Here is a 27,753-nt window from a genome sequence, read left to right as displayed (position 1 = left end):
CCAGAACAATTGTTAGTGGCTGTTGACTACAAAACACGTGTGAAAGGTGCAGGTCATTTTAACTGTCTGTAACAATGGGTGCATTGCAGTGTTACAACTAATAAATTGTTGCCTGGTTAAAACCAGATTCATCCACACTTTGTGAATAGGATAGGACAAGACAGGACTCAAGTTTGGGAAACATTTCCAACACTAGCATGGTGACGAATGTGGACACACAGTAGTGTTAACTCTGAAATCATTGGTACAACCTATATAACCTATCGATCAGGATTCTTCCCTTCCTACTTCCCCCTAAACGTTACAAACTGACAGGAAACAGCATCGGCAGGCAGTAAATAATGTGGATAGGTCTACCTTTGCTGTACATAAATTGACATATTCTTCCGACTGCAATTTGTGATGTTTGTAGGCCTTGCTACTACCATTTACCACAGCCACTTTCCGCCATCCCCACTCATTGCTGATTGTCCTGACCTTTTTGGAGTCTGATGGAAATGTTAGTGAATTATGGTGTTCCAGACTAGTATCTCCCTGAAAAGAAATCTAGGTGGGAGCGACCAGGCTAAATCAATTGTACTTATCATGGTTTAATAGACATACACACTTACAAATATCTAGGTAAATGTACCGACGCTTGGTTGCATGCCTCAGTCAGTTTTGTGAGGTCACAGTGATCCTGACCTTTTGTCCACCGGTATCTTCTCAGTTTATCCTCAAGTCAAGTCGGTGGGTGCCTCTCATTTAGAGTTTATACGTCCTCCCTCGCTCCTCGGGCCTCGATCCTCACTGATCTACATAAAGAAAGATAGACGAAGGGATAGACTACCATTGTTGCTGCCCCATCATTCTTTATGTACATCAGTGAGGATCGAGGCCCGAGGAGCGAGGGAGGACGTATGAACTCTAAATGAGAGGCACCTCATGTAAATGTTTTTGCTAAATTTGAAGAATGTCCCTTGAGGCGTTTCTGACATCTTGTTGAATGTGAGGTCATAGAGGCCTTGACCTTTGACCATCAAAATCCGATCAGTTCATCTTTTCAAGTTTCAGTTCACGTTGACTTTTGTATGAAATTCCATCAAAGTGTTCTTGAGACGTCAGGATAAAGACAATGGATGTACACGATATTACGGTGACCTTGAACTTTGACCAAAAATCGGATCAGTTCCATCTTTGAGTCCAAATGCATTTGTACAACATTTTAAGAGATTCCTGAGGTGTTCTTAAGAAATCAAGTTCACAAGAATCAGACACAGACATGGAAGCATTAACACACTCTGGGTACCATCCAAGTTTAACATACACCTTTATTTACTCATCAAGGACACTTCAGTTCTTGTTCTGGTCTGTCAGTCAGTGTAACACTGTCTACATATGGACATCTTACAAAAATATTTTCAAGCTTAGTACAAAAATCAGCACACAACCCTCTTTATTTACAGATCGTTTTCTTTTAGAGTATAAACAAACATCACATACTGGACATATCAGGCTTATTCATTGAGGAAACCCCAAACAATTCTTATTGTGACCGATAAACATACAAAAACTGACAAAATGTACATGCTAAATCTTGCAGTATTCACAGTAATGAACTATAGGCAATGACCCTCTCAAGATATTTACACACAGATATGCACTTTGTACTTCTGCAACCAAAGATTGCAAAAACTGAACACGAGACTTGCATAAGGAATTTATCCTATAGTGAAACGACAATAACCCACACGGTGTCGGTATGCTCAGGTTGCTTTTAGGAATGACTGAAAGTAAACTGTATGGATACGTAGAGAACACTGGTGATGGGGTTCCTATGCGTTTTAACTGTGCATTATTTTGTACAATAATTCAATACCCTAGTAGACTGCAAAGAAAGTTGTAGGGCATAATTCACCATTAACCAACCAATTATAGAGATGGATTGCTTGACTAAAATCTTTTGATAGGTGGTGATTCACAAACTTGTCCGAGTCCCTTTGAAATCTTACACACAAACTATGGTGGACCACTGATAACTGCAGTGATAACAACCTACACTTCTCTGAGCCAGCAAGCAAAGGGTAAAAAGATGAACAAGCACAAAAGGCATGACGCCATACTGAGAACTATACTGAAGTATTATTGCATTATTAGTGTTAAAACATTGCCATCCTCAAGGGCTTCATAGTGTATGTTTCTCAAAATCATGATAAAAGATGATGTGAAGTGTTAAGATAGGCAAGCTCTTAACGCTTCACATTTCATTGGACAAACAAATGTCCACACAAAAGGTCAACTGCCCCTGCATCTCCCTACAGATGTTTGTACAAAGTCACAAGGGGCACGGCCTTTCTTACACTGTTGTGATGTGAATAATTGCTGTACAGTTTCAAGTGTAACAAAGGGAGCAGTGACTCACACCCAAAGGCTAAACCTATCCCGTCAAACTTACATTCATCTTTGAACTAGCTTAGTTATCTCCTATTAGTTATCACCTATGTTTTAAAGGTGGTCTCTGCTCCAATATGGAGAGACCCCACCACACCTACATAAAAATGCAAACAATGTTTAGAAGAAAAAGTGCCATATGAACACAACTCCATCTCAGAGGCATAACTACTTCGTACAAGCCATTTACATCTCATGTTTCAAGTAGGTTGTTATGTATTGCATGTCCTCTTTCTGACAAGAGGAAAAACAACTGTAACTGAAACACCAAAAAAACTAAACAATATATAAGCTTTTTTTAAAAAAAAAAAAAAAAAAAAAGATTCAACACAAACCAAAAGAAAAGCAGCAGGTTCAAGTATTTCCTATACTTTCTGAATTTTCTGTATCTTCCTCATCTTAAGATGCGTATGTTTTCCCTGTTTTATGATATATTACTGAAATTAGGACAAACACGTCTTTGGGATAAGCAGGTAGGCACATCAGGTAGTACTTGTTTTAAAAAACAAGCCAAACAGAAACAAAAATACACACAAACATGAGTGTCTCTCTTCCGTCAATTTAAATATACATCAGATTAAGAACAAATCCCTGATTGCTTCGCTACCAAAAAACCCCAAAACCAAACCAAAACAAAACTAAACAAGGTCAACGTCTACTGGGTTGAGCCAGTTCCCCGACTTAGAGATGCCTGTGGTGCGGCCTTCAAGCCCAAAGGAACAAGTTTGGGCATAGGTCGCCATGACAAGTTGTCTTTGAGTGACGGGGCCACAGGTGGCGCTACACTTCCTGCCTTCATCTGCAGGAGAGGTGGCGGGGCCAATGAATCACCTTTGACAGCGCCAGGCGTTGTTGGTGGATTCTGTTCGTTTGTGGTTGTGGAAAGGACCGGCGCAGGGGTGAGCAGCGGAGTGGGCCCGGAAGCGGGCGCGACCTTCACGACTGGTTCTGATCCGACTGCTGCTTTGACAGGATCATCCACTGCCCTATGGGGTTTGTCACTAGATTTCGTTGGGGTGGAGGTCGCGGAATCATCGTCCAGGCGGAGGAACAAAGGGCTGAGGGAACGTTCATCGTCCAGTGCCACACCCGCCGGCCGGTCCACCAGGACCTCACCAGGCTCTGCTGGCGGGACGTCACCCGGAGTGGACGGCTTGGACCCATCGCTGCCCAACTGCTGGTTGAGGAACACAATCTCATTGAGCAGCGACATCAGCGTGGGGTCGACATTCCCCTCTTTCCTCAACGCTTCATTGGTTTCCTCCTCGTCTCCTTCGTCCTCTTCTTCGTCACCTTCTAGGTCAGCTGAGGCCTTCAGATGAGCGGTGAGCTCTCTGACCGTGGTCAGCGGCCCATCCGGGACCTCTCCCTCTTCCAGGTCATCTGTACTCGGAGGGGCTGGTGTGTTGACTGGGGCCAGGGGTAGGCAGACAGCAGGATCAGTCTTCTCCTGGACTGTGATATTACTACCAGTGACCGAGTTTTCAACGGCAGGTACCAGGGACATGACCGTCAATATCTTGGGTAGACAGACGGCATTCGCTGAAAGTTTATTAAAAACATTGATCACAAATGCTGAAAAGCACTGGAGGCTGACAGACTGTAACAGACAGTAGAATTGTTATAAAGACTCACATCACCATTTCAAACACATTTGCCATTTTGACAATCATATTAGGCTGTACACAGGTCAAAAGCATTCATTATAATGCTAAACAAATCGATCTAAAATTAATTTCAAGCCTTTGTCTCAGAACTCAAACATTCTCAACAGTTTTAATGAGTGTGAGAACTATGGAACAGAGATAACCATGACAAAGAAAAATATCTTTAAAAAAAAAAAAGGATTTAAATTTCATTCTGACTACGAAATACCTGCTGGTTTGTCCACGTTTGGAGTTTGGTCGGACGCAAGGGAATGAGTTCCCTCTAGCTGAATGGCCTTTGGCACAGCTGGGACTCTGATGCTCACCGCAGCGACACCTTAGAGAAAAACAGCACACGCCTAATTGATCAGCACTGAGAACCAACCACTCGGAAATCACTACAACAAGGCCAGTCTTAGCGCAATTAAACAGTTAGCCGTGACAAACAGTAAAATACTAACCACGCTATGTTCAAAACTATAACAAATGCCCAAAATCTACAACCTAACGCAGCTAATACAACAGCCACTTAATCCAAATAAGAAGTCAGGTCATCAACACACTCACAGATAAAACAAATGAAAGACGTAAAGGTATACCTGGCGTAGATGACTTGTGACCCGGGAGGCTGGAAAGGGATGCCAGGGGCAGGAGAGAGTGCAGGGGGTTGGACAGCGTGATGATCTGCTGGCCAGGCAACATTGGGTTAATGACCGCGAACGCTGAAGTGGGCACTGGTGGCGGAACTGCTGGCGGAACTGCTGGGGGTTCTATTGGAGGGACTAGAAACAAGAAAAATGAGTTAATGGTCAACATCCAGTTACAAATCTAGTTACAATACTTAAGTACAAAAGGGCTCCGCAAACTTGAGAGGTTAACAATCTTTTACTAGTCATGTATAAAACTATGAAAATTTAAGTGCTGGTATTGATTCAATACATTTCAGTCCATACTGATATGACCTACTGATGGCTAATGGAAGTATTGCGGGGGAAAAAAAGGTTCAAACTTGGTCACGAGATAAAATGAAAATGAGCGCCAACCAAATGGCGTCTCTGAATAAACAAATAATGAAATGGTGTTCAATTGAATACTGACCTCTGGACTTCTTACTGAGGATGTTGGGCAGTATTTTAGTCCGCTTCTCTGGACCCGGAGGTATCAAAGGAGCCTGGTAGGTTGGGGGAGGGGTAGGCCGCTGGGCAGGCCGACGCTTGGCATGAGGGCCTTGTTCGGAGCCTACCGTGGCTGAAGGAGTGAAGGAAGTGGATTTTTCAGAGCTGGGGACTGGTGGGCAGACCATTAGTTCTTTCGGTAGTGTTGACTCAGGGAATTGTTGTTTCCGCTTTCTCTGTTCCTCGATGACCTTCTGCCTGCTGCTGATCTCCTGTAGCTTTTTTAGAATCATCTCCTCAGACTTCCCTGTAGACAATAAGAACCGAACAATACTTTAACACTGGATGTGGCTCTGTTTGCCCTTAAATCACCACATCATGTTGCCAGGTAGGTACTGTAGGTACCAAGGGATAGCTAAACTACTTTTCTTCAAACTTGCCACTATGTCTGTACAAACACATTATGAAAATCACAAAAAGATGAAGAATTGAGCAAGAATAAATCAACCATAATAACCTACAATCATATTCATTATTACTTTGGTATCTGGTATAATTCCACTACTGAGCATTACTTGTGACGTTTAGCTTACCTGAGGACTCTGAGATCTTCTTGAGGTATAACCTCTGCTTTTTAATCTGCACATGTTTTTCAGTTCTCAAGTAAAATTCCTGGGTTTCAAGTTCACGAATTTGTTTTGTGGCCTTGAAAGAAAACACGTAGAAATGATCAGAAAGCTAATAGTTTTGGCTGTACAAATACAGCAATTTTTAGAATAAATTGGGTCATTATCATTTTACCAAGTCACACAACATGACAGAGACTGAAAATAAATAAATAACTAGAAAAGCACTCAGAGAGCGCAGACCTCCGCCTGTATCATTCTTCCTAGGTTGTCATACATTTGAACCTAAACTATTCCGATCGCCACCACGTGGCCATACCATGCCATTACACCACTAAGCGAAACACATAAAGGGCTCCGGAAACCTGACAGTGTTACGGATCACTCCCAAAATTTAATTATTTTTTCCTTGGGTCATGTCTGACTTTCCCTGATAATTTCAGCGGAATTCATCCATTACTTTTTGAGTTATCTTGCTAACAGAAAGACAAACAAACAGACAGACAGACAAACAAACATACGGTCCCCGATGAAAACATAACCTCCTTGGCGGAGGTAATAACTTCTCACCTCTTGGATGATGCATATTTTGGATGGCTTGGGGTCAGAGATACTCAGCGACAGGTGCAGCTTACTGAAAGACTGCCTCATGAAGTTCCGGCGCAGCCTCTCATTGTGTTTGTGGCCTTCAAGCCTTCGAGCCCTTTCCAAAATGGGCGCCCTCTTCTGACTACAATGAGACAACAAAGAGGGCTTATTTTCAGTTTGATTCATCATGTTCAGTTAAAAGCTAACAGAGTTACATAACAGAATCGAGAATTTGAGCATCCTGGTGTTCATTTTAGGCCCTTTTAGGATGCTTTAAGTCGTTTTTAAGTTACAAAATGACAAATGAAAAACTGCCGTAATGTCGTGAATGCAATGTCGAAAATGTTGTTACTGTTGCCCAGATGTCCACTACAGTTACCATGCAAACCAGCTAGTGCAAGGCCAGTTATCTTGTCATATCATTTTGTACCAAGTTGTACCACTGTGTTACATATAATGCAAATCAATGGAAGAGTACTGCTGCAAATGTAATAGGTAATTTGAGAGCATTAGATTCCTATACAGGCCTGAGAACATTGGTAATTGGATTCCCTCTTCTCTGACCTACCTAAACGCATTGCTGTGACATTAGAAGAGTTTTGGAGATGGATAAGATGGACCATATGGATAAATGTACTCTCCAATGTCAATGTTAATCATTCACTTTAACATTGACATTAACATAGATTAAGTTCTGTACATTATTTTAAAAAATATATGATCTGTGTGTATATGCATCTCCTTACATTCATCCATATAATGTTGCATAACCTTAACATTTTAATCTGATCTGCTTTACTTACCGTAATGTAACAGAGTTATGTGACATAGTTGACACATCCACAGTCTCAACATCAACAGTGTTGTCCTCATCACTATAATCCTACAATGGGTTAAAAAAGAAAAAAACAAAACATCAAAACACTAAATACACTCAAACATTCAATACCTATTGTATACAAATGCCAAGAACAGTGCATTCTGAACAAGGTTAAGAAAAAAACATGTAATGAACCAACAGAATACCAGCTCTGGTATAGTTATATTAGTCTACAACAGAATCAGAATCAGTACAGAATCTTACACTGATCACGCAAACAGACTCATCCGTCTCCGAGTCCATATCAGAGTCATCAGTCAGGATGAAAGTGTCTCCCACAATCTCAACATCTGAGCCAATCTCTCCTTCCTCCATTGCTGGCTTCTTTTCTGACACAACAACACAATCCTCATCTTCATGGTCGTCGCTGTCAATGTGTATAGTGTCTACTTTATCCACCGAGGGGCTTAGTAGTGCTAGATCCAGCATCTCCTTAAATAGCATGGGCTCACCATCGGGGAGAGTCTTTTCAGTCTGCATATGGTTGCTCCGGAAAGAGACAGAGGGGTTTCCCTTTGAGGTTTCGACAGAGGGGGTATTCCCATCTTCAGGTAGAGTGTTGTTGGTAGGACCAGTCGGCTTCGGCTGATCAGCTTTAACTGGGCTGGTCAGACCCGAATCACTGGAATAGCTATGGTCTGCAGAGAGATCTATTGGGGATCCAAGAGAACCCTCTGCTGTGGTATCTGCGACAATGCTTTCCTGTCCGTTTTTCACAGATGCAGAACTGCCTGATGCAGGTACCACATCGGGTTTGTCCAACACAGGGCCTTCAGGTAGTTTATCAGCATTGTTAGATGAAAGGACTGTTGTCAACTTGTCTGTCGCTAAAGGTTTCTCTGGAACTACAGATGTTGGAGGTTTGTCCTGATCTGGGACTGCCAAAACCTCTGGAGATTTGTCTGACAGCTTCTGGTTTTCTGGAGTTTTCACCGATGTAAGGACTGTAGAGGCTGAAGGTCCCGACGCTGTTGTTGGTTTGGATTCTGCAAATTTATGTACCAGCAATACTGCTGGAGGTTTGTCCAAAACAGGAACTGGTGAGGGTTTACTCAGTGAAGGATCTGTGGCAGGTTTTTCTACCACAGGAACTGCTGTGGGTTTGTCCACAACCAACACCAGTGGAGGTTTGCTTGATACGGGGGCAACTGAGACTTTAACTTTATCAAGAGCTATACTGGTCTTGGTTGGTGGTTGAAGCAAGGTAAAACTTCCACTTCCAATTTTAGCTGCCCCCCGAGCCAGAGAGCCTTGAGTTCCAGGACTGGTTGGCAAAATCCTCACAGTGTGGGTTCCAGTGTCCCCTAAGAACTCTGGAGCTCCTTTGAGCGCAGATGAGACTGTTTTTTTGATGGCGAAAGCAGAGGAGCCAGACAGGGAGAGGACCTTAGCTGCTTTTGGTGGGGAAGTGCTAGTAGTTGAACCTGAAGCGCTCAGAGCACTGGTTGTGATTGGCTTCTGGCTTGAGACTGATGCGACTGAGGAGGAGCTGGTCGGGGTGGCAATGGCCGGTGGTACACCTGAGGTGTTTGTTACAGGTGTAGAAACAGCGCTCTGGGTTTGTCCTCTGGGTTTGGTTCCAAGGCCAACTGGAGAGGGTAACCGCACAAAAGCTTCTGGAAAAACATAAAGATAAAAGATTTGGTTGAAATACATCAGAATCCTTCACATAGTCATCACAATACAAAAATGTTACCAACAATGCAGACCCAAAGAAAAATAAAACCTTTAATTGCCCTTTCAATACATTAAGGACTAATATCAATATCTGTTTCTTTGATGTTTATTTTAACCAAAATCTTTTCCATCAAGATTCTGAGGTCTTGTTATTTCATACACTGTATATTCTGGTCCACAATGAGTCAAGCATAAATTATTATTATTACATGAGTATGATTATTATTTGTACTCTGTACTCACTCTGGTCTTTCAGCACAAAATTGGGTTTAAGGTTCCGCAGCTGGCTAAGGGGCACGAGCTGAACAAGCTGGCCGTTGGGGTTACGGTAGAGGGTTGCCCCAGAGCTGGTTCGAACTGGCTGAAGCAAGACTCGATTGGTGTTCTGGGTCACAATATTTCGGGCTCCAATTGTTGCTGGGGTGACGGCCTTAACAGCTGGAGTGGACACCCCTCCTGGCTGCTGGCGAGGAACGATTTTCAGTACCGCCTGGAGTTGAGATGCCCCATCTAAAATCATGGAGTCAGACAAGAATGAGTTCATGAGCCTTCTTCATACAGTAATAGCAACAGTGACTCATGTTATATCCTTTGGAGAGAGGGGGGATTAGATTTGTTTTGTTTTTTTATTGGTGAGTGCAATGCCATAGAATAATGTAGCTTTATGTTATCTTGGCTTCAGATTATCTAGATGGATCATAGGTATATTCAACATGTTTATACAGCAAAATAAGAAGAATCATCAAGCACAATAATAAATCACAAAAAAGCAAACCAGGTCAATCATGCGCACCAAAGAAAAAAAAGCACACCAATTCACCACATCCAAGATAATAAAAAGCAATCACAACAATCACACACAAAAAAACAGACACACAAAGAAAGGAAGCATCACCCGAAATCACATAATCACCTTTGTGGGCACGGAGCACAATATGGTCTTACTTGCAGGAAAGTCACACTTAAGCAGCAGGAGCACGGGTAAGAGCATTGTGTGCTGTAAAGAAACCCAGTCATCAGGGAGAACTGCTGCCCTCTTTTCTGCCATTTACTCTAGTAATAACCAACACAGCGCAATTCACTAGTGCGTGTATGTGTTTTGTTAAGCTGTGTCAGATGGTTCAAGAATTCAAGGTGAATCTGGACACTCCAAGAGGGGGGCAGGGCTACCCTGATATGGGCTGATGAATGAGATTGAAATGTGTATGAAGGGTCAGGACAAACACACCAGAGCATGACAGCAGTGGCAGTGGCGCATAACTGGCAGAGTTTGTTCTCTGCAAGTAGACAAGCTTAGCAAGGGCAGGAGCATTTTGAAGGCCCCTTTACAATCCTGGCGACAAGCATCACTCAACAAATTGGGGTTTAAAAACAAAATAATATTTGTCCTCCAGGACGGCATGTACAGCTAAACTTTTGAATTGGAGTTGATGCGTCATAATTCTGGTCAACCAATCAGAGAGTGAAGACATGCTTTTGTTGACCGGGTTAGTACAGTAGCACAGTCAGCTAATCATTGCTAATGTCCCAATGACATCACATAGCAATTGTTAGCCAAATACTGGGAGCCAATAGGACAGAATTAACTCCAACATGCGGTGGATGGTAATGATAAGCTTAAATTGGAGGTGCAGAGAGTTCACTGAACAATAGACAAGCTAGCTGCAGATGTTATGGGGTTTGTTAACTTTGTTAACGTTAACTTAGCAAACAGTGAATAACATCTCCCGTCCATGTCCGTCATCCACCAAAAAGCTAGATTTGAATCTTTTACATATCCCTCCATGAGATACTGGAGACGGTTGACGGATGTTTAGAGAAATCAGATCCTTAAGTCTCAAACAACACTTCTTTAGTGTTTGTTTCTACAGACGTGCTAACAGCTCTCATTGCAGTTCTAGTCAGCTTTGGTAACGTTTGTCCGAGTTAGCAACAGTAACTAAGGGTGGGGCGGGGCTCAGCAATCTATCAAAGTACAAAGTAGTACAAAAGTGGCCATAGAAATCAAACACACTGCCTAACCCCAGCTTTTGTCAAGTGACTTTTGTCGCCAGGACTACAAGGCATGGACGCGGATGACCGGACCAGTACCTGAGGTGCCTCCAGAGGTTGTAGTAGTAGTAGTGGTAGTAACAGCTGTTGTGACCGAGGATACCGAGGACGCCAAGGTGCCAACAGAGCCCTTCTGTGGGGCCTGTTTGCTTGGAGACAGAGTGACGACGATAGGTCCTTTGTTGCCCCCAGACCCTTGTTCTTTTTGGGTACTCTGGGCGGCAACATGGTGGCCCACCACAACCACGGGGTTGGAAGATAAGACTACTTTCTGAACACTGCCCAACAGCTGAGCACCCCCAGTGCACGGCAGCTTCTGCTGCTGGGAGCAGAGCTGGTTGACCACAAACTGGGTGTAGACCTTTCCCACAGAGGGCTTGGTCACTGTATAGAGGAACACATTCAGGAGTTGGTTGACACTCCCCATACAATCAAGATAGTAATCAGTTTCATTACATGCAGAAGATTGGGAAGAGCCATTGTCCCCTTGGAATATGTTTTTTTTTACCAGTATGTCTTGCCTATAGTGAGTACTTAACAATAAGTTGGTGCACTGTACAGTACAAAGGATGTGTTACATTTTATATATCCATTTAGAGGCAACTTTTTGGAATCAAGATTGTTGGTACGTCCTGTATCTGATTCAATCCAAATCCATTCAATCCATCCAAATCCATGCTTCCACTGTCCCCAACTATATATACACATATAAAAAAAACCAAGGGATGGCTCACCTGTGGATTTTTGAAGCAGAGAAGTTGCTGTTGTTGTAGTGACAGAGGTAACCACTGCATCACTAGCAGTAGTTGCAACTGTGCCATTGCCCGTGCTTGTAGCTTGGGCTTGAGATTTTGGATACCCTGGTAGATTCACAGGGTCCAGACGGCCTGTGATGTATGCAGCAAGCCTGTTGGCTGGGTGAAGTGCTCCCATGTGACCAAGCTGTAGTCTGGCTTTAGGGTACGGTTTTCCATTCACCTGGAGACAGATAAGAATGGTATGAGCATGTGAAATATTTTACACTAATATGCAGCAGTTTCAGTTTTGTTCTGAAAATATAGTGTATGAAATATCGAAGACCAAAACAGAAGAGTTGCTGACAAACACTTAAAATCTGTACTGCAGTGATAGCGAATTGTAGCATAGCATATGCCGCATATAAGTGCAATATTATGTAGGAACATACCGTGACAGGACAGCCTTCTCCACTTTTTTGTTGGGCAATAAGCAGACCCGCTGTAGGGACACCAGCCAGGAAAGGGAGGCCTTGATCTGGTTTTAGTTTGGGCAAGGGCTCCATCACTCTGGGCTTTGGTCTTGGCTCAATCTTCGGCTCAGGTGTGGGTTTTGGCCTTGGATCTGGCTTCTGCTGTTCTGCTGGTTTCTGCTGTTCCGCGGGCTTCTGTTGAGCAGGAGCAGCTTTCTCCACAGGTGCAGCCGGTGTGTTGGTCTCTATACGAGTCTGGATCTTATCCTTCAGTAAGCCAAGCTGCGGCTGTGAGATGAGGACCTTGTAGTTGACGCAGGGACCCTGGCCCTCATCCACCACAGTCTGCGAGATGGGCTGGATGCGGTATTTGCCGATCCAGAAGGGCGTCTTCAGGCGGTCCTTGTCCATGTGCTCGCACAGAACCCGCATGATGTACGTGCGGTCTGTCCGTCGGTCCCAGTTGCATTCGGACACGACTTCCAGACGCTTGGAGGGGCCATGTGTGTACTCACCAGGCTCTGGCTCATCACCATGACCACTCTCTGATGGGGAAGAAAAAATACAGACTGTCAATTTCTACAGGTTACTGTATTACCATTTCTACTGGTTACCATTTTATGGCTTCTGCCACCACTTGAAACGGTCTTAATTCTGTTCATTGTCTCACTAAAGGCATCTACTGTCCAACTCCTCTTGGCTTTCAATCACCGTGACTTTCTAAAACAGCACATAACTCATTGTGTTTTGGTCTGTATAAAGAGGGTAGGCGATTTATGTTCCCATAATAATTTGTAAGGACCAGCATGACCTGATCATCACCTGCCTGTTCCAGTCAACTACAATTGATAGTGTTGCCACTAATCTGGTACCTTATCCATTATTGAGTACTTGGTGCTTTGTACTTGACCTAGTCTCTGAAGCAAGTTCACCCACACCTAGCTGCACAAACAGGTTTCTTCAGAGTATACTACTCAGCTCATGTATGGTAAATGTTTGTAAGAATTTCATCATGAAACAGTTGGTAAAATAAAGGCTTTTTTATATTTTGTACCAGAGTGCATTGATCATTTTTCAGAAACTTGGGGGAGGGTTCAAGATAACAACAGTGACTGCCCACAAGCACAGCTACTTTGAATATTCCGTTGTGGTATGGACACGTCTTCAGAGTATATATTACTCAGGTCACTTTCGGTATGGTGCTTGTTTTTTTTTAATAATTTCATCATGAAATAGCCAGCAAAATATGGGCTTTTCTATTTTTGTGCCAGACGAGTGCACAGATCCTTTCCAGAAAAATGGGAGAGTTCAAGATAACAGCAGGGATTCCCATAAGCATGACTACTTTGAATATTCCACTGTAGTATGGACAGCTCTTCAGGGCATACTAATTGGCTCACTTTCAACATGTATAGTACATGTTTTCAAGAATATGATTGTAAAAAAGCCATTAAAATATAGCTTTTTTTATTTTGTACCAGAGGAGTGCATGGATCCTTTTCCAGAACCCTGTCAGGGTTCAAGATAACAAACAGGGATTCCCTCAAGCATGACTATTTTGAATATTCCATTGTAGCATGGAAACCTCTTCCCTCTTTCATTCATACTCACCCTCTTGTTCACTATTCTCTTCTGACTCCAGCCTGCTTTCTGTACCTGCCTCTGGTGTCCAGTCTATGGGTGACAGGACTTTTAGAGTAGTAGGTTCTGAACACTACAACATGCTCCACCAACATTGATTGTAGGCCTGTACCTCTAGCATCATAATACCCCTCCAACTTTCCCAATTATTCCTCTCGTCAACATTCCCATTCTCCGAAGTCATGTGAGTCTATTATATTGTATGATATGTTGTTGTTGTGATTCCATGCACACATATGGTTTTGTGTTGCATAATGCCATTCTGTCTTGGTGCACAACATTATGCCATATTGAATTAATTGTGTCCTACTTTATGTGATGCCAAACATTTTTAGGGATTTTAAAATGGGTAGACATTTTGTGTCACAATGTGACACTTGTCAGTACATGTCAGCACTATGACATGCTTGTAAGGAAATAGATATGGAATGTATTAGTGTATACAATACATACCATCTGCTGAGTCTACGGACATGTTCTCTTCCTGAAATGCAATTTAAAAGAAAAACGTTAAGAGGGCCCAAAGGTATTGTTTCCTCTAAAAGTCAAAATCAAAAGAAAATTAAACTGCAACAAGAAAGTAAAAAATGTCATTCACAATGACAGGCAATCTATGGCATATAGCAAGCATTTATATTCAGATAGCAACCTCTTTCTTCAAAACCATACATGCAAATAAAGCCATAACAAGCTGAATCAGTTACTGTATGCTACAGTTTCATACAAGAGCCCATAACTTCACCTTTCTGTTAGACTCCTTTGAGGTCTTGCCTTCATAGGGCCGGATACGTGCACAAGTCATCATGCCCTCATCGTTGTCCTACGGAAAAATGTCAACTGCATTACAAGCAAGTCAAATCCAAAGCATTTAGCACTTCAGAATGTATACGACAGAAGTGACGGGTAAAATACTGGGCTTTGTATTTTTATCTTTGTATGTGTGAAGACATGTAATTGTTTAGACAAGAGCTCTTACCACGTCCTCAGAGTCTGATTTAATATCATAACGTAGAGGGCAGGGGAGGTAGACTGGAGTGGGGATGTGCAGCTCATCTTGATCAGCGTCGGCCTCTTCAGCCTTCCAGATTGTTCTCACACGAGTGGCTGGCTCTGAGGTTACTGGGGGGTCTGTGAGCACTATACATCACAGAGAGAGAATTAAATAAATAAACAGTCAGAACAGGAGCAATATCACTTAACGTTATCCTAATTTGGGAAACACAGGCCTTACCATAAGCCAGAGATTTGTTCTTTTTCTTCTTCTTCCTCTTCATTTTGATGGAGCCCTCCTCGTCCTCCGTCAAGGTTTGAGACACTGGAGACTCTCTAGAGCCCTCAGTCGTCTCCTCATGCTTGGAGCTCTTGAGCAAAACAACTTTATGCCGAAGGCAGTTGCATCCCAGCATGCACTCTGGTTTTCCACAGTGGTTGTGGCGCCGCTCCTGGACCAGGCTGGCACACACACAGCCCAGACGGCAGTGGGCACGGAGGCAGGGTGGTGCTCGACGTTTGATGATTGGCATGGCCGACTTGTTTTCCCCTACAACTCCCTGGGAGGTGAGGAGACAGCAGGTGAAAAGAGTATTAATTATAATATATACCACAGTTATACTACATCTAATCTTACCAAGAGGCAGATGAAATTACTCATCCACTGGAAAGTACTGAAGGCTCATAACAAGATACTCATTTTTAGGCAAATACTACACTAGGAAGCAAACATTCCACTACAGATCTTTGTATGCGTTTTTCTTAGTATGCCTTGCCGATTGTCCACATCATTCAGTGTCGCGCCACATTATCCCATTTATATTTCGCTTTGGTACAGACGGAGCTCAAACTAATTTAGAAAAGGTGCTATCGTTTAGAAAAACAATTACAGTCTTTGGTGTTTCATGTTGGATTGACTCACTAAGTGTAATAATTTAGCCACTTATTTGCCGTGACAAAAACCTTAGCCCAAATTAGTGAGCCAAGGGTTCCTGACCCCCTGCTTTAATCTTTTGCATATCCTCATTACATGTTTTCAACATCTAAATCAGCACTGAAATCTTCTACAATGTTCTGGGTTATTGTCTTCCAACTTCATAAAAGTGTACCATAATTTAACATTCAAAACAAATTGCAAACATATTAAACATATCTATCTGAGATATTTGCACAGAAACAGACACCAACAATCTCATCATTAAAGTGAAATTAAAAGTACACATCAGTACCATGGCAGACGCTAGGGCTGCTAGTGCAATGGAGGCCCGCTCCTCTGTAACAAATGTGCGCTCTTTCCCTTCCCACACCGATCCATCTTCCACCTCCAGCAGCTTCAACACAGTGCGAGGCAGGGTCACATCACGCCCCCAGACAGAGCTACCTGCCTTGGTGTCTGACTGACCAGCCTTGGTGACTCCAGTGTTACTCTTCACTGCAGCCTTGATTGACAGCGTCTCTGATCTTGGTGGCTTTAGGGTGTTTTTGACCTTGGATGATGACTTTTTGCTGACAAGGGCGTCTTGAGTATCAGTTGTGGACGAAGATGGGTGAGCTGTTGGGGGGTTTGCCTTGGGAGTGGTTGTCCTGGATGACCTGCGAGCCGTGCTTGCTCCTGACTTCTGCGTCTTCGGAGTTACCTTGGCCTTTTTGGTTTGGGAGGCAGCTGGGGTAACAGGTGGAACAGATTTGGGGGTGGGAGTGACTGATGCGGGTGCCCTCTTCTTCAGCACACTGTCCAGTGTCCGCACGTAACTACTGCTTTTGGTGGGCATCTGGTAAGAAACAGGGGTGACGATGCCCGTGGAGAAACTGGCCACACGCTCGTCTATGAGCTTTCCTTCACTGGCCAGATACTCATCTAGCATGTCACTGCAGAAGGCAGACCGATTCTTCAGTGTTGCATCTGAGCTGTTACCACCTTCAAACAGGAAAAAAAAAACTTTATAATTCACCTACAAGTGCTATAACTTTTTTTTTAGATTAGAATAGATTAGAGTCAACTTTATTGTCATTGTACCGAGTACAAGTACACAGACAACGAAATGCAGCTAGCGTCTAACCAGAATGGCAATTTATGCCGTTTTGATGGCACTATGGTGGCAGGTACTGTTTGAATATGGCCTGATGGCAGATTAGCTGGAGGTTGAATGTTTATGAAGTGTTGTTCTACCTTCAGGAGGTGACTCTTTAGGGTCTGGTGTGGCAAATTTATCCCTCCAGCCTTTGATTTTGGTGATATCTGTTGTTTTTCCAGTCCTAGAAACAAAAGGGACTATGTCCACAGACACATTAAGTTATAATGTGAGTGAAGTCAGGGAGGTCATACAAGGTCATACAAGAAACAACGGAAAAACCTATGAGGGATATATCAATTTAATGAACAGATGGATTATGGCTTATGAATTATGGGATTTTCCATGTTATACTTACGTTGTGATGACACACTCCCTGAGCTTGTACTAGGACACGGAGAAGCAGGGGGAATCGGTAATTCCACACCCAAATACACCAGATCAATGGCTAAGATCTGATCAAGTATATTCAACTTCAGACCAACTTTAAAAAGAAGACAAAAACGGATTGCAAATTACCTGCTTCATTCATGGTGATCAAGTGTGATTTGTGTGTGATTTATTTCTACATAACACTTAATTTGATTCAATATGCAACTTTCTCTCTTCTTTTTTTTTTTACAAACTGTGCTCCTACAGTATTCAGAGTGTAATCAAGAGCCGTACGACCACAGGCTAATAGGTCTTACCTTCCTGTAGAACTGGGTGGATGACCTGTTTGTGTTTCATGACCTTTAAATCTTGAACGAGGGCCTTCTCTAATGAGGCGATTCGTTCAGCCATGGCCTCAGGGGATTCAACTGTTGCAAAAAGACATCAGAATGTTAATCGCTTTGAATGACCAAAATGACTGTATTCTACTACTTACAGTGGAATATTTGCTGTTGTTGAGATGTACTGTACCTGGCTTTTCCATAACCTCAGGCAATTGTGGCGGTGGAGATTCGTCATCATCGTCATCCAGATGAACTGCAAGAGCCTCCTGTTAAGTACAATGAAATTTCACCTGTTACTCATTGCCATCATTAACGATGAATACTGTACCATGACTTCAGAGAAAAATTCAATAAGCCTCAAAGACGACTAAAACAACCAATTACAGCCTTATATTGCTTTTGGACTTAAATATGTAGTATACGTAGTTACCTTTGAGGTAAAGGAGACAAATAATTGGCCTTCCACATCTTCAAGACTGGGTTGCATGCGGACGTCGGTAGGACCACTAACCACCAGCGGCTCCTCAGGCTGTTTGCGTTTTCTGCCTTTCCTGGGTCTCCCCTTGGGCTTTTTCCCCACAGATACCTGGTTGCTAGTGTTGACCACAAGGGAAGCCACACCAGTTCCACCACTCGCTTCATTGCCATTGTCTTGCTTACTGACTTCCAGCAGTTCATCAGGAAGACGATCTACCGATTCTTGGTCAGATGAAGGTGCAGGGCTACCATATGAAAAGACTGGGGATGATGGTGAATCAGGTGCTGAGGCAGGGCCATCAGCTTCACATGACAATGGTGATGGTGTGGCAAAGGTAGTAGAATGGTTCACAGGGACTTCAGAGGCACTTGTAATCGAGGACTGTGATTTAGGTTCATCAGATTTTGTAGTGGGAGCTGTGTCAGTGTCAGAGGGCTCTGTAGTGGACTGTGATGTATGTGTCTCAGTGAACAGTGAAGTCTGGATTTCAGGGAATGTTTTGACAAACGCTTTGTTATCAGTTTTTATAGATGTCAAACATTCTGACGGGGCATCGACAGCAATGCTTTCCACAGTTTTATTGGATGAGACAGGAGTCAGTGTTGGTGAGGTATGGGTGTCAACCAGTTGAGTACATGATTCCGAAGGGTGTGTGGAATTAGATTTTAAAACAATACTCGTTGAGGGTGACGAACAAGCTGACCCAGCAGTATCAGGTTTCTGGACAAGATCGACAGGTTTGGGTTGTGATTTGAGCTTTTCAGAGAGTAAAGGATCATCAGGTTTTGGAGTGAGTTTACCTGATTTTGGCTTTGATTTGAGTTGCTGAAAAAACAATGCAAGAAGGGGTAAAGCCGCAGCACCTGCTCGTTTTTGTGGAACAGATTTATTCTGGCTGTCTTCTTCGGAGTTGTCGACCTTTATACCAGAACCAGTCTCCATTAATGAAATGCTGGGAACCTTCTGTCCTTTTTCCTGTGTAACAAATGAATGATCAGTTGTGGGCTCATGAACAGAATTGGATACATCAGGAGCCTGTTCAGAATCCTCCTTTGATTTCAAATCTGTGGGTAACTCCTCCTTCACAACAGATTTTGACTGTACATCCTTTTGCGGTGCCTTCTCAGGATCAAGGCTGGCCCGAGTGTTAACACAGCCATTGTTTTTTTTCTTCAAGGTGCTACTGGGACCACTGCTCTCAGGGGCTGTCCTTCTCAGTTTAAGTGGGGTCCCTTGAAACAGCTCAGACAAGGTACTTGGACGTCTTTTCACAATACTGAAAGCAGACAAAAACAACTTGACAATACTGATCACCTCATGCGGTAAAAGGGGTTTTGGTAATATCTGACACCAGGATTAAAAGCTATTCATTTCCCCGAAGTAAATAAAGGGCTGTTGGCCTTCACATTTCAATAATGCTTCAATTTTTTCTATTTTTTTTAATATAAATCATAGGTAATCAAGGGTAAAACGTGTATGATATGTTTTCACTGCATTGATCACATCTCTAGTCACATGACTACATAATAGTATACATAATATATCAAAGTTCAAGAAAGTACATTTCAAAACAAGTTATTAAGACCACAAATCAATAACTTGTGGGAAATTCTTCAATAATTGAATATGTATTGGTCTAAAAAAGTTCTTTCTTTCCTTATTATAATGTTTTTCTACAATTCTACAGAAATACAGCTGCTCAGAGAATTGTCTGATTATGCCAGGAGTTGTCTGATTATGTCAGGAGTGACAATGTTTTGTGTGTTATCACTGTATTTCCACCTTAAGAATAATGCAATACCAAAACATTTGATCACAAAAAAAAAAGAATAGTGTTATTCCACAAAAGGGGACAACATTCATCACCAGTATTGTTTATGCTGACATTTATTCAGTTAACAGATTCATTCCGTTTTCAGACAAAGAGCCCACATTTTTATGTCATTACATCACTTACCTTTTCTCAATCACGACTGATGGCTGGAAATTACTATTGGCGCAGTCAACCCCACCCTCCTTCACGGCTGGAGGTTCTTGTTCCTTAGTGATTTTTTCAACAGGGACCCTTTTTGCAAACAGCGCTTTGAGACTGTTTTTAATGGGTCCAAGCTCCTTTTCATTCTTACTTTCACCTTCCGCTGACGCACTTGGGGATCCTAGCTTAGGCATTAAGCTGCGCAAGTTGGAAGCATCTTCCCGAAAACCCTTTGCAAAAGGGTTATAGTCGATTTTGAGTTGTGTGATACTCAGGTTCTGGTAAGCCGTTACAGCGAAAAATTCTGTTTGTGGAAAAAGGAAGGTCATGACATCTGGGCCATTCACGTCGATTGCATCGGTTTGCTTGTCAGCAGGAACTATGTGCAGCCGCGGCAAGTATCGATGCATGGAGTGCAAAACGACATGGCCATCTTGGTCCATGACATTATTCGTAAGCTTGAGCTTATAAAATGACACGGGACTCTGCATCCAGTAGTGACCGGAAGCAGGGGACTCTGGGTGGATGAAGACCCTTCCTGACACATGAGGATCACTTTTTCCATTCGGCTCCCAGCGATGATCACTCCATTTATAGCGATGGTTGTCCATTGGAGCAATATCCATGATCAGGAGGTAGCTCTGGAAGGGCTCCATCCCAGAAATACGATACCGGCAAGACGGAAACATTCGTCTACCTTGCTTGGTTAGAATCATCTCCGTCTTGCAGCGAAAGAACTCATTCCACATGTTATTGTTATCCAGAGTAACTGTGATGCCCTTGGTTGTAGCCTCTGGGGGCAAATTCTCAGGATGGTGGTTAGAGTTTGAGTCTGAGGATAATGTGGAAGTGACTGCATAAGGACTTCCTGCTACCAAACCTAGGGATGGTTTCATAACACCATCAGGTTCTCCACTAGCCTCCAGAGCTTCCTTATCTTTGCCTCCTTCAATGGTCTGCCCTGGCTTGAGGTCTACAAAAAAGGATGATGCAGCAGCAGTGGTTGGGGCCACGCCCGGGGCAGTAGCCCCGTCCTCTCGAAGCACCATTACTGTCTGCTTCTTCTCTGCCATGAGATTATGAGGGACATCGGGAGGGCTTCACGCCCCTTCTACCTCTGACTGCGTCTTTGATCGATCAACATCCTTTAACACAAAAAGAGATAAAATAACAAATATGTTAGAGCACTGTTGATTTTGGCACTGTGTCCAAATAAAAGATACACATATATCAGTACATATATCAGTGTTCTTCGCAGCGCATGGAAATGATTATTCGGAATTACACTTAATTCCCAAGTAAGACGGTGGTTTATTCCGATTTTAAAGCGTAATTAATTGATTCCTTGATCATGTAAACTTTTATTCTTCTTAAAGTTTATTCCTTTTGTTCAGCGCATGCTCGTAAGCACATGCTCGTTTCATTCCCAAATGACGCATTACACGTCGTTTGTCTTCTTCCTCCCTTCTCCGACACTCTTCTCTTCTCTTCAGCTGGCATACGTGAAGCGTGATACTATTCTTGAGCTGCTGTTTAAATAGTAGGCCTATTATTATAATGACTGCGAAAACTGTTCTTATTATGTTTGTGTTCATGGCGTAATGTTTGTTTTCTTCCGGTAGACCTTAATTAGGCTACGTTCGCGCGCCGCCTGTCCAATCAGAACCCCTTCCCAATCCCCAGGCGTTGAGTGGAATGAGATAAAGGAAAATATATATTTTCATTATAAACTTCAATTCCGAATTATTACTCTATAATTTCCATGTAAACTCGAAGGAGAATATTTTAATTCTGAACTATTTAATAGGGCTCGGGATCGTGACGTGAAAACTTTGCGGGCAGCCATGTTGGCAGCCTCACTCCTTAGTTTACTATGCACCTTGTAAGGATTTACTCCCGCCTGTTAGAATGTTCCTCTTACGTTTTTGCCTTCTTGGTCGTATGTTGCTGTGTAGTGGGGTGTAACAGCGCAACCCACGATCGCAAGAGGAAAAGAATCGCTAATACTATACATTTTCTGCTTCTTGTCTTCTGCATCTGAATGAATGGATTATTACGTTCGGTGTGCTACCAACATGGCGGCAATATTCCTAGAATGCAACGTGTGTGCCCGAGCCCTATTCCGAATAATTAGTTAGGAATTAAAAAACATCACGCAAACGTGGCAATTGTAGATCTATGTGCACCTACTGTAAAACCACCAAGCCCACTACAGCCTACCATTAAGTAGGCTATTAATTCTGTTCCTATCTTGGGTAACTTTGTAGTTCTTCAGAGCCCTATTTTTACAACCCCAGCTGTCTGCACCACGTCCATTAGACACTATGATCACTGCCTCCTCCAGCTATGTTGGATGGAGTGTCTAAATGTCTGTGTTGTCTAAATAAATATTGTATGCTTGGTGGAAACTAACGTGTCACGCAAAATGCAAAAACGCACCTCCACTGACAGATGCACCATGACCATTGCTGTCAATAGATGAGCGATCACATCTCCAAAAGTCAAATATTCTCCTTCAGAACCAGACTAGGCCCAAGACCAATGATCAGAGACACATGTTATTCACCATTTGGTGTATATCTGCTTCAATTTGCACAAAAACGTTGGTACTTAGAGGGTGAACTGATTAAAAAACACTCCAGCCATTGATTAACCCTAAAAACTCATCTACAGGTACACTTGATTTTTATAAAAAAGGCTTGTCCATTGAACAAAGGAATGGACTCCTCCCTTAAAGTAATAGCAAATACAACCTAGGGTCTATTCATGGTTGATAGCATTAGAGATAGAGTTTGGGGGCGAAATTGACTTACTTCAATTAGCACTAATGCATAATAACCAGTCAACTAACATGTTAGCTACTTGCGGATATATGAGTGCAGATTTAAACGTAAACAAAGCAGTGCCAGACTCGAAGTCAAGTTCTCTTTTGGTCATATAATGAATGTGAATGTTTATTCTGACGCTGCAATTGGAGTAATAAGAAAGTTTCATGAATCACACGTGATCTCCATCGTAAGATGATTTTTGTGCTCAGATCTACGTTGGTTTCTACACTCGGTTGATAAATGAGGGCCAAAGTGTAATAGTGCAATATATCTACTTCTAATGAATAATATGTTTGATAACAATTTGCAAATTACACAGCCATTGTCAGTTTCTTCTTGTCAGGAAGAGAGAAAGACGCTCAGGGGGAAAAATGTAAAACTGTCATCTCCTTAGATCCAGTCATCTAGAAACTAAATGCTAATAACTATCAGGATTGATACTGCCTTCATGCAGACCGTAAAACTCTAAGGATCGTACTTTAAAAATCCCTCCCTCAGAAAAAAGTTTGTTAATGATATCAGCTCGGAATACAAATAGGCCTGGCCTACAGGAAATGCATAAATACGTTATTAGAACTGCATTAGAACTATGGTTTAGCTTGAAGGACAATGTCTCGGTGAGGGTTTCTATCTGTGTTCATTTAGTGATAAATGATCTTGCCTATTTGTAATAAGAGTGAAATTCGCCTTGTGTTGCTGCAAGGGAGGCAGCCGTTATTGGAGAATAAGATAGTGATGTCAGACTTCTGCACGAGTCTCCGAGCAAAAAATCCGACCGCACTTTGCATTCAAGTCATTTTTCCTCAATCGGAGGTCAGAATGTCCAAATATCTGATATGGAATGACGGCGCTATGCATCTCCTCACCGGAATATCTGATGATTACACTGTGCTTCTTAGCAACAAGTAGGCAAGCCAAACAGCCAATTACAGCAACCCTTTCCCTGATGGCTCCAACAAGAACTAGTTGACAGAGGTACATCAGTGTTTTGGACTGAGCTGAGAACACCGTACCAATTGGCTACAGACTGACTGGCCAGACATTACCAGACATCTGACCATCAGCTTGGTCTGCTGTTCCCAATAGAGGCTTCAGCTTCAACCTTTTATTTGTAAGCGGTGCAGTATTTTATGTGGTTTACAGATTTGGCCCAGATCACCATTGAAATGAAAGCCCAGATCACATGTTTATGTTTACAGTACACCGATTTCGCCCAAACCCGAAAATTCTGAGCTGATAAAAGCAGATAAAATTGGACAGAAACAAATGTAAAAACAGTTGAGATTCACTCTGTGCAATATTGAACACTTTTTGTATGTGGTAGGTCTCCAGACCAAAACCAACTATTCACACATAAGGCCTTTTTTCACCGACAGAGAACCGGCTCCGTTCCCGTTCGCGAACCAACATTTGAACCGTTAGTCGCGTTTTCACCAAACAAAAGCCGGTTCGGAACGTGGCACCTTGGTTCGGAAGTTGAACCAAAAAATAGTTGGTTTTTCCTGCGAACAGGAGTGGGCGTGTCATTGCGTCTTTCAGAGGGAAGAAGGCTAAAAGCATGAGTTTTCCGTCCATATCAACTGTTGCCATGAGTAAACAAAACGATTCAACTAGCATTACACTGCAGACGTTGACTAGCATTTTAAACAGCTAGTTTCTGCCGTTTTTATGGGACAACTGGTCATATCATTCTCCCGTTTATGCATCTCATTAACTTTTGATTTTGCATGCACCACCCATTGTTGATGACACATCCTTGGTTCTGTTCAGAACTGGTGTAAATGCGGGCTGGTTCACTAGATAGCACCACGGTTCAAAGAATTCTGAACGGCACCAGTTCAACACCAGGTTCGTTTTCGGTGAAAAAACGCCTATAGTGACCTGCAAGTTTGCAGAGGTTTTTTTCCTTAAAATTTCACATTGAAAAATTAAGACAGAGCAAGTTTGTCAGTATAGGCCAACATGTGCATGAGGGTGGAAGGTTCGGGAGTGATTAGCCAACTACACGGTTGAGGGAGAAACGGTGTAATGGTAGCTAGCTGGTGCATAGCTGTGCAGTACACGCTGTGTAAACTGCTGTTTGAGGATTCAACATAACACAGGTTACACGGAGGCCGTGACTTGGACTGGGAGTGAGGTTTAGAGAGGTGAGTGTAACCCCACAGTCACATTAGCAACAAGAGACAACTCCACCAACTTGCCGTTGAGTGGAGAGGTGCTTCGCGGGTGATTGATGGCTATCGATTTCTACATGTTAGGTTGCTGATAGATAGCTCGTATAACTTCAGATATATATTTTTAGTTACAAAACCTGGCTTTTTGGATTTAAAAGTTCATATTTCTCACTAGATGTGGCAAAATATAAGGCAACAAACCCTGAACTTTAGAACGTTAGTACAGAAATACTGTCTTCTATTAGTTAACTCTAGCCTGGCTCCGCCAGACTACGTACTTCCGCTCAATTTCATTTCTCTTCATACTCCGTCTGGTATAGCTTGCCTTGATTCAGCTTCTTTTATTCCAGCAAGTGCATCTCTCAAGAGAGATTAAATTTAAGTTTCAAGCCTATCGTTATCATTGTGTTCCCCGTGGTGATCAGTACCAAACGTTAGTGATTGAACTCCGATGAATTCAAACTTCAGACAAGCGTCCACAAACCAGGAAATAAACGTTTGCCAATGGATCTAGGCCAGACTCTCTGCGAAGAAGAGAGTCTGGTCTCCAGGCTACGTTAGCTCCGCCATCTTGGATAAAATGGTCGACTTCGCTTTCAAACAAGGAACGTCACGCTGCCTTCACTCCGATTGGCAGTCGATTTGCCGCGTCACTCAACATTTGCATAAAATCGACTTCTTGTCTATTTTGGCCCCGCCATGCTCGTGGCAGCGGCAAGCTCGTCGCTTGTCGCTGGCAAACGTCCACTCCCATTGAAAATGAATGGCAGCCTGCCGCTTTGTTGCCGTCTCTCGTAGCTAATGTGACTGTGGGCTAACGGTAGCCAGCTGGTATATAGCTGTGCAGTATGTACGGGGTGTAAACCTCCCTCCTAATGCCTTAAGAGTTGTGCTAGAGAGAGAGAGCTAGCAGGCTGCAGGCTTTTGGTTCAATTGCTAGCACGCTTGCCTCCCAATCCGAGGTGCTGCTGTTTGTTGGTTCGAGTCTGTGCAAATGCAGGGCTGAATCGCACATTCAACACAACACAGGTTACACTGGGGCTGTGACTCGGACTGGGAGTGAGGTTTAGAGAGGTGAGTGTAACAGTAGCTAGCTGGTACATAGCTGTGCAGTATGTACGTTGTGTAAACCTCCTTCCCAACGCCTTAAGAGTTGTGCTAGTGAGAGAGCTTAATTGCTCAATTGTTCAATGGCTCAATACTAGCACGCTTGACTCCCAACCCGAGGTGCTGCTGTTTGTGGGTTTGAGTCAGGGCAAGTGGTGGGGCTGAGCTTATGAGAATATAATGTGTGAATGGCATACGTTATGTGAAATAATTGGCCAAAACACATTCAACTCATACACCATTTCTTGTTCCACACTTCAGTCTGAAATCTTCTCAAACATTCTGAGGTTTGTCCTATGTCTAAATCAATGTGCGTCCATTTCAAAATGAAAATAACATGAAACATTAATGTACTCCAATCAGCTGATCTGCACTGACAGTTTTGTAATTACACTAATGTCAGAAAAACAAATCTTGTTTGTTCATTGAGGAAAGCTATATGTCCATTCAACCTAACATTAGCTAAATAAGTCGCTGGCATCACTATACGGGCATTTGTTAAGGTTATGTTTTATCTGCATCTGTTATGAGTACAAATGAGAGTATACTCTAAGATTTGGTCTGAGACAATTAATTGTCCTTTAAATGCAAGAACTTAAATGATACTTACCATTCGTGAACATTTTACTTTGACATAGATCCTCTGTCGCTAATAGGCTATTGCTAACTTGTAAATGAAGAGAAAAAACAAGCAGGCGTTCTAAGCCGTGACCAGTGGAAATATTTTATATACGAACATTATAAACTGCTACGCCTATTGCCAACACCTATTTTTGATCTTCAATAACGCCATAGGCCTTCTTGGGCAGAACGCCACAGCAACGTAGCCTATTATTAGGCCAAACATTACCATTAGGCCTACTGTTTCATTAACTTTACTAAAGAGCCTCTTCACGAGGGTCGTACAACCGCCGTCAAAATCTTCTATCGGTGTGAATCAATCACTCTAATTAGATTACTGATCATATAAATATCAGCTATTGTCATCAAAGCCCTTACTCGTGCATTAAATTTACAGACAAGCATTGAAGACTGCGATTGAACATTGAACCAATGCAATGATCAAAATAACTGGAATGGCTAGCTCATGACATGAGATTGGTTGCCGTGGCTTGTTTGTTTACCATAGCATTTCTAACATTTTGGGGATAACTACACAATGACTTGCACATATTTGATTTGAGTGTCTACTTAAACTGAACACGATTCTCAAATCAGCAGCAAAACAACAACACGAGGCCTGATTCATCCCATACAAAGAGCCTTCAGAGGCTACAGGCCTAGCGCTACATCCTACACTGGCGCGTGCATTCTGCAACCAACCCGAATGGCGCGTGAATCCCTGAGCCAACACGATGGAAGACCATAGAAGACCAGCACAGCTTTGGGGTAATCTACAACACGTAATACACGTGGTGAATCCATTTTCTCTATATCTTCTCTACGCCATCCCTAGATTCAAATCAACTGTTTACCTTTTGCAATATCAAATGTTTCAAAGCGGACAACGTTCGTTTCTTCTTGAATTCCTTGGTCGTCGTTTCTTTCTCT

At 42.7% G+C, this 27,753-nt stretch overlaps 1 protein-coding gene across 3 annotated transcripts; it reads right to left on the bottom strand.

The window, feature by feature from the left end:
* Positions 1–1,292: 1,292 nt before the first annotated feature.
* On the bottom strand, positions 1,293–27,753 carry mgaa (MAX dimerization protein MGA a). Of its 3 annotated transcripts, XM_062522797.1 has the most exons (25): positions 27,678–27,753; positions 20,076–21,238; positions 18,071–19,394; positions 17,828–17,906; positions 17,614–17,724; positions 17,283–17,408; positions 17,023–17,124; positions 16,082–16,770; positions 15,094–15,412; positions 14,839–14,999; positions 14,605–14,682; positions 14,316–14,346; positions 13,833–13,895; positions 12,201–12,766; positions 11,749–11,992; positions 11,054–11,398; positions 9,206–9,472; positions 7,490–8,901; positions 7,209–7,288; positions 6,388–6,547; positions 5,785–5,896; positions 5,175–5,498; positions 4,676–4,858; positions 4,306–4,413; positions 1,293–3,972 (listed from the first exon to the last, which is right to left on the bottom strand). In XM_062522797.1, exons 2-25 carry the CDS (start codon positions 21,164–21,166, stop codon positions 3,086–3,088), a joined length of 8,862 nt encoding a protein of 2,953 aa, XP_062378781.1. In that variant the 5' UTR covers positions 21,167–21,238; positions 27,678–27,753; the 3' UTR covers positions 1,293–3,085. The 3 variants fall into 3 exon arrangements, with proteins under 3 accessions (XP_062378781.1, XP_062378783.1, XP_062378782.1); XM_062522799.1 differs by lacking the exon at positions 11,054–11,398; XM_062522798.1 differs by lacking the exon at positions 13,833–13,895.

This window comes from Sardina pilchardus, chromosome 20 (genome assembly GCF_963854185.1).
Source record: "Sardina pilchardus chromosome 20, fSarPil1.1, whole genome shotgun sequence".
Taxonomy (NCBI): Eukaryota; Metazoa; Chordata; class Actinopteri; order Clupeiformes; family Clupeidae; genus Sardina; species Sardina pilchardus.
This window is presented reverse-complemented; position numbering and strand designations above follow the sequence as displayed.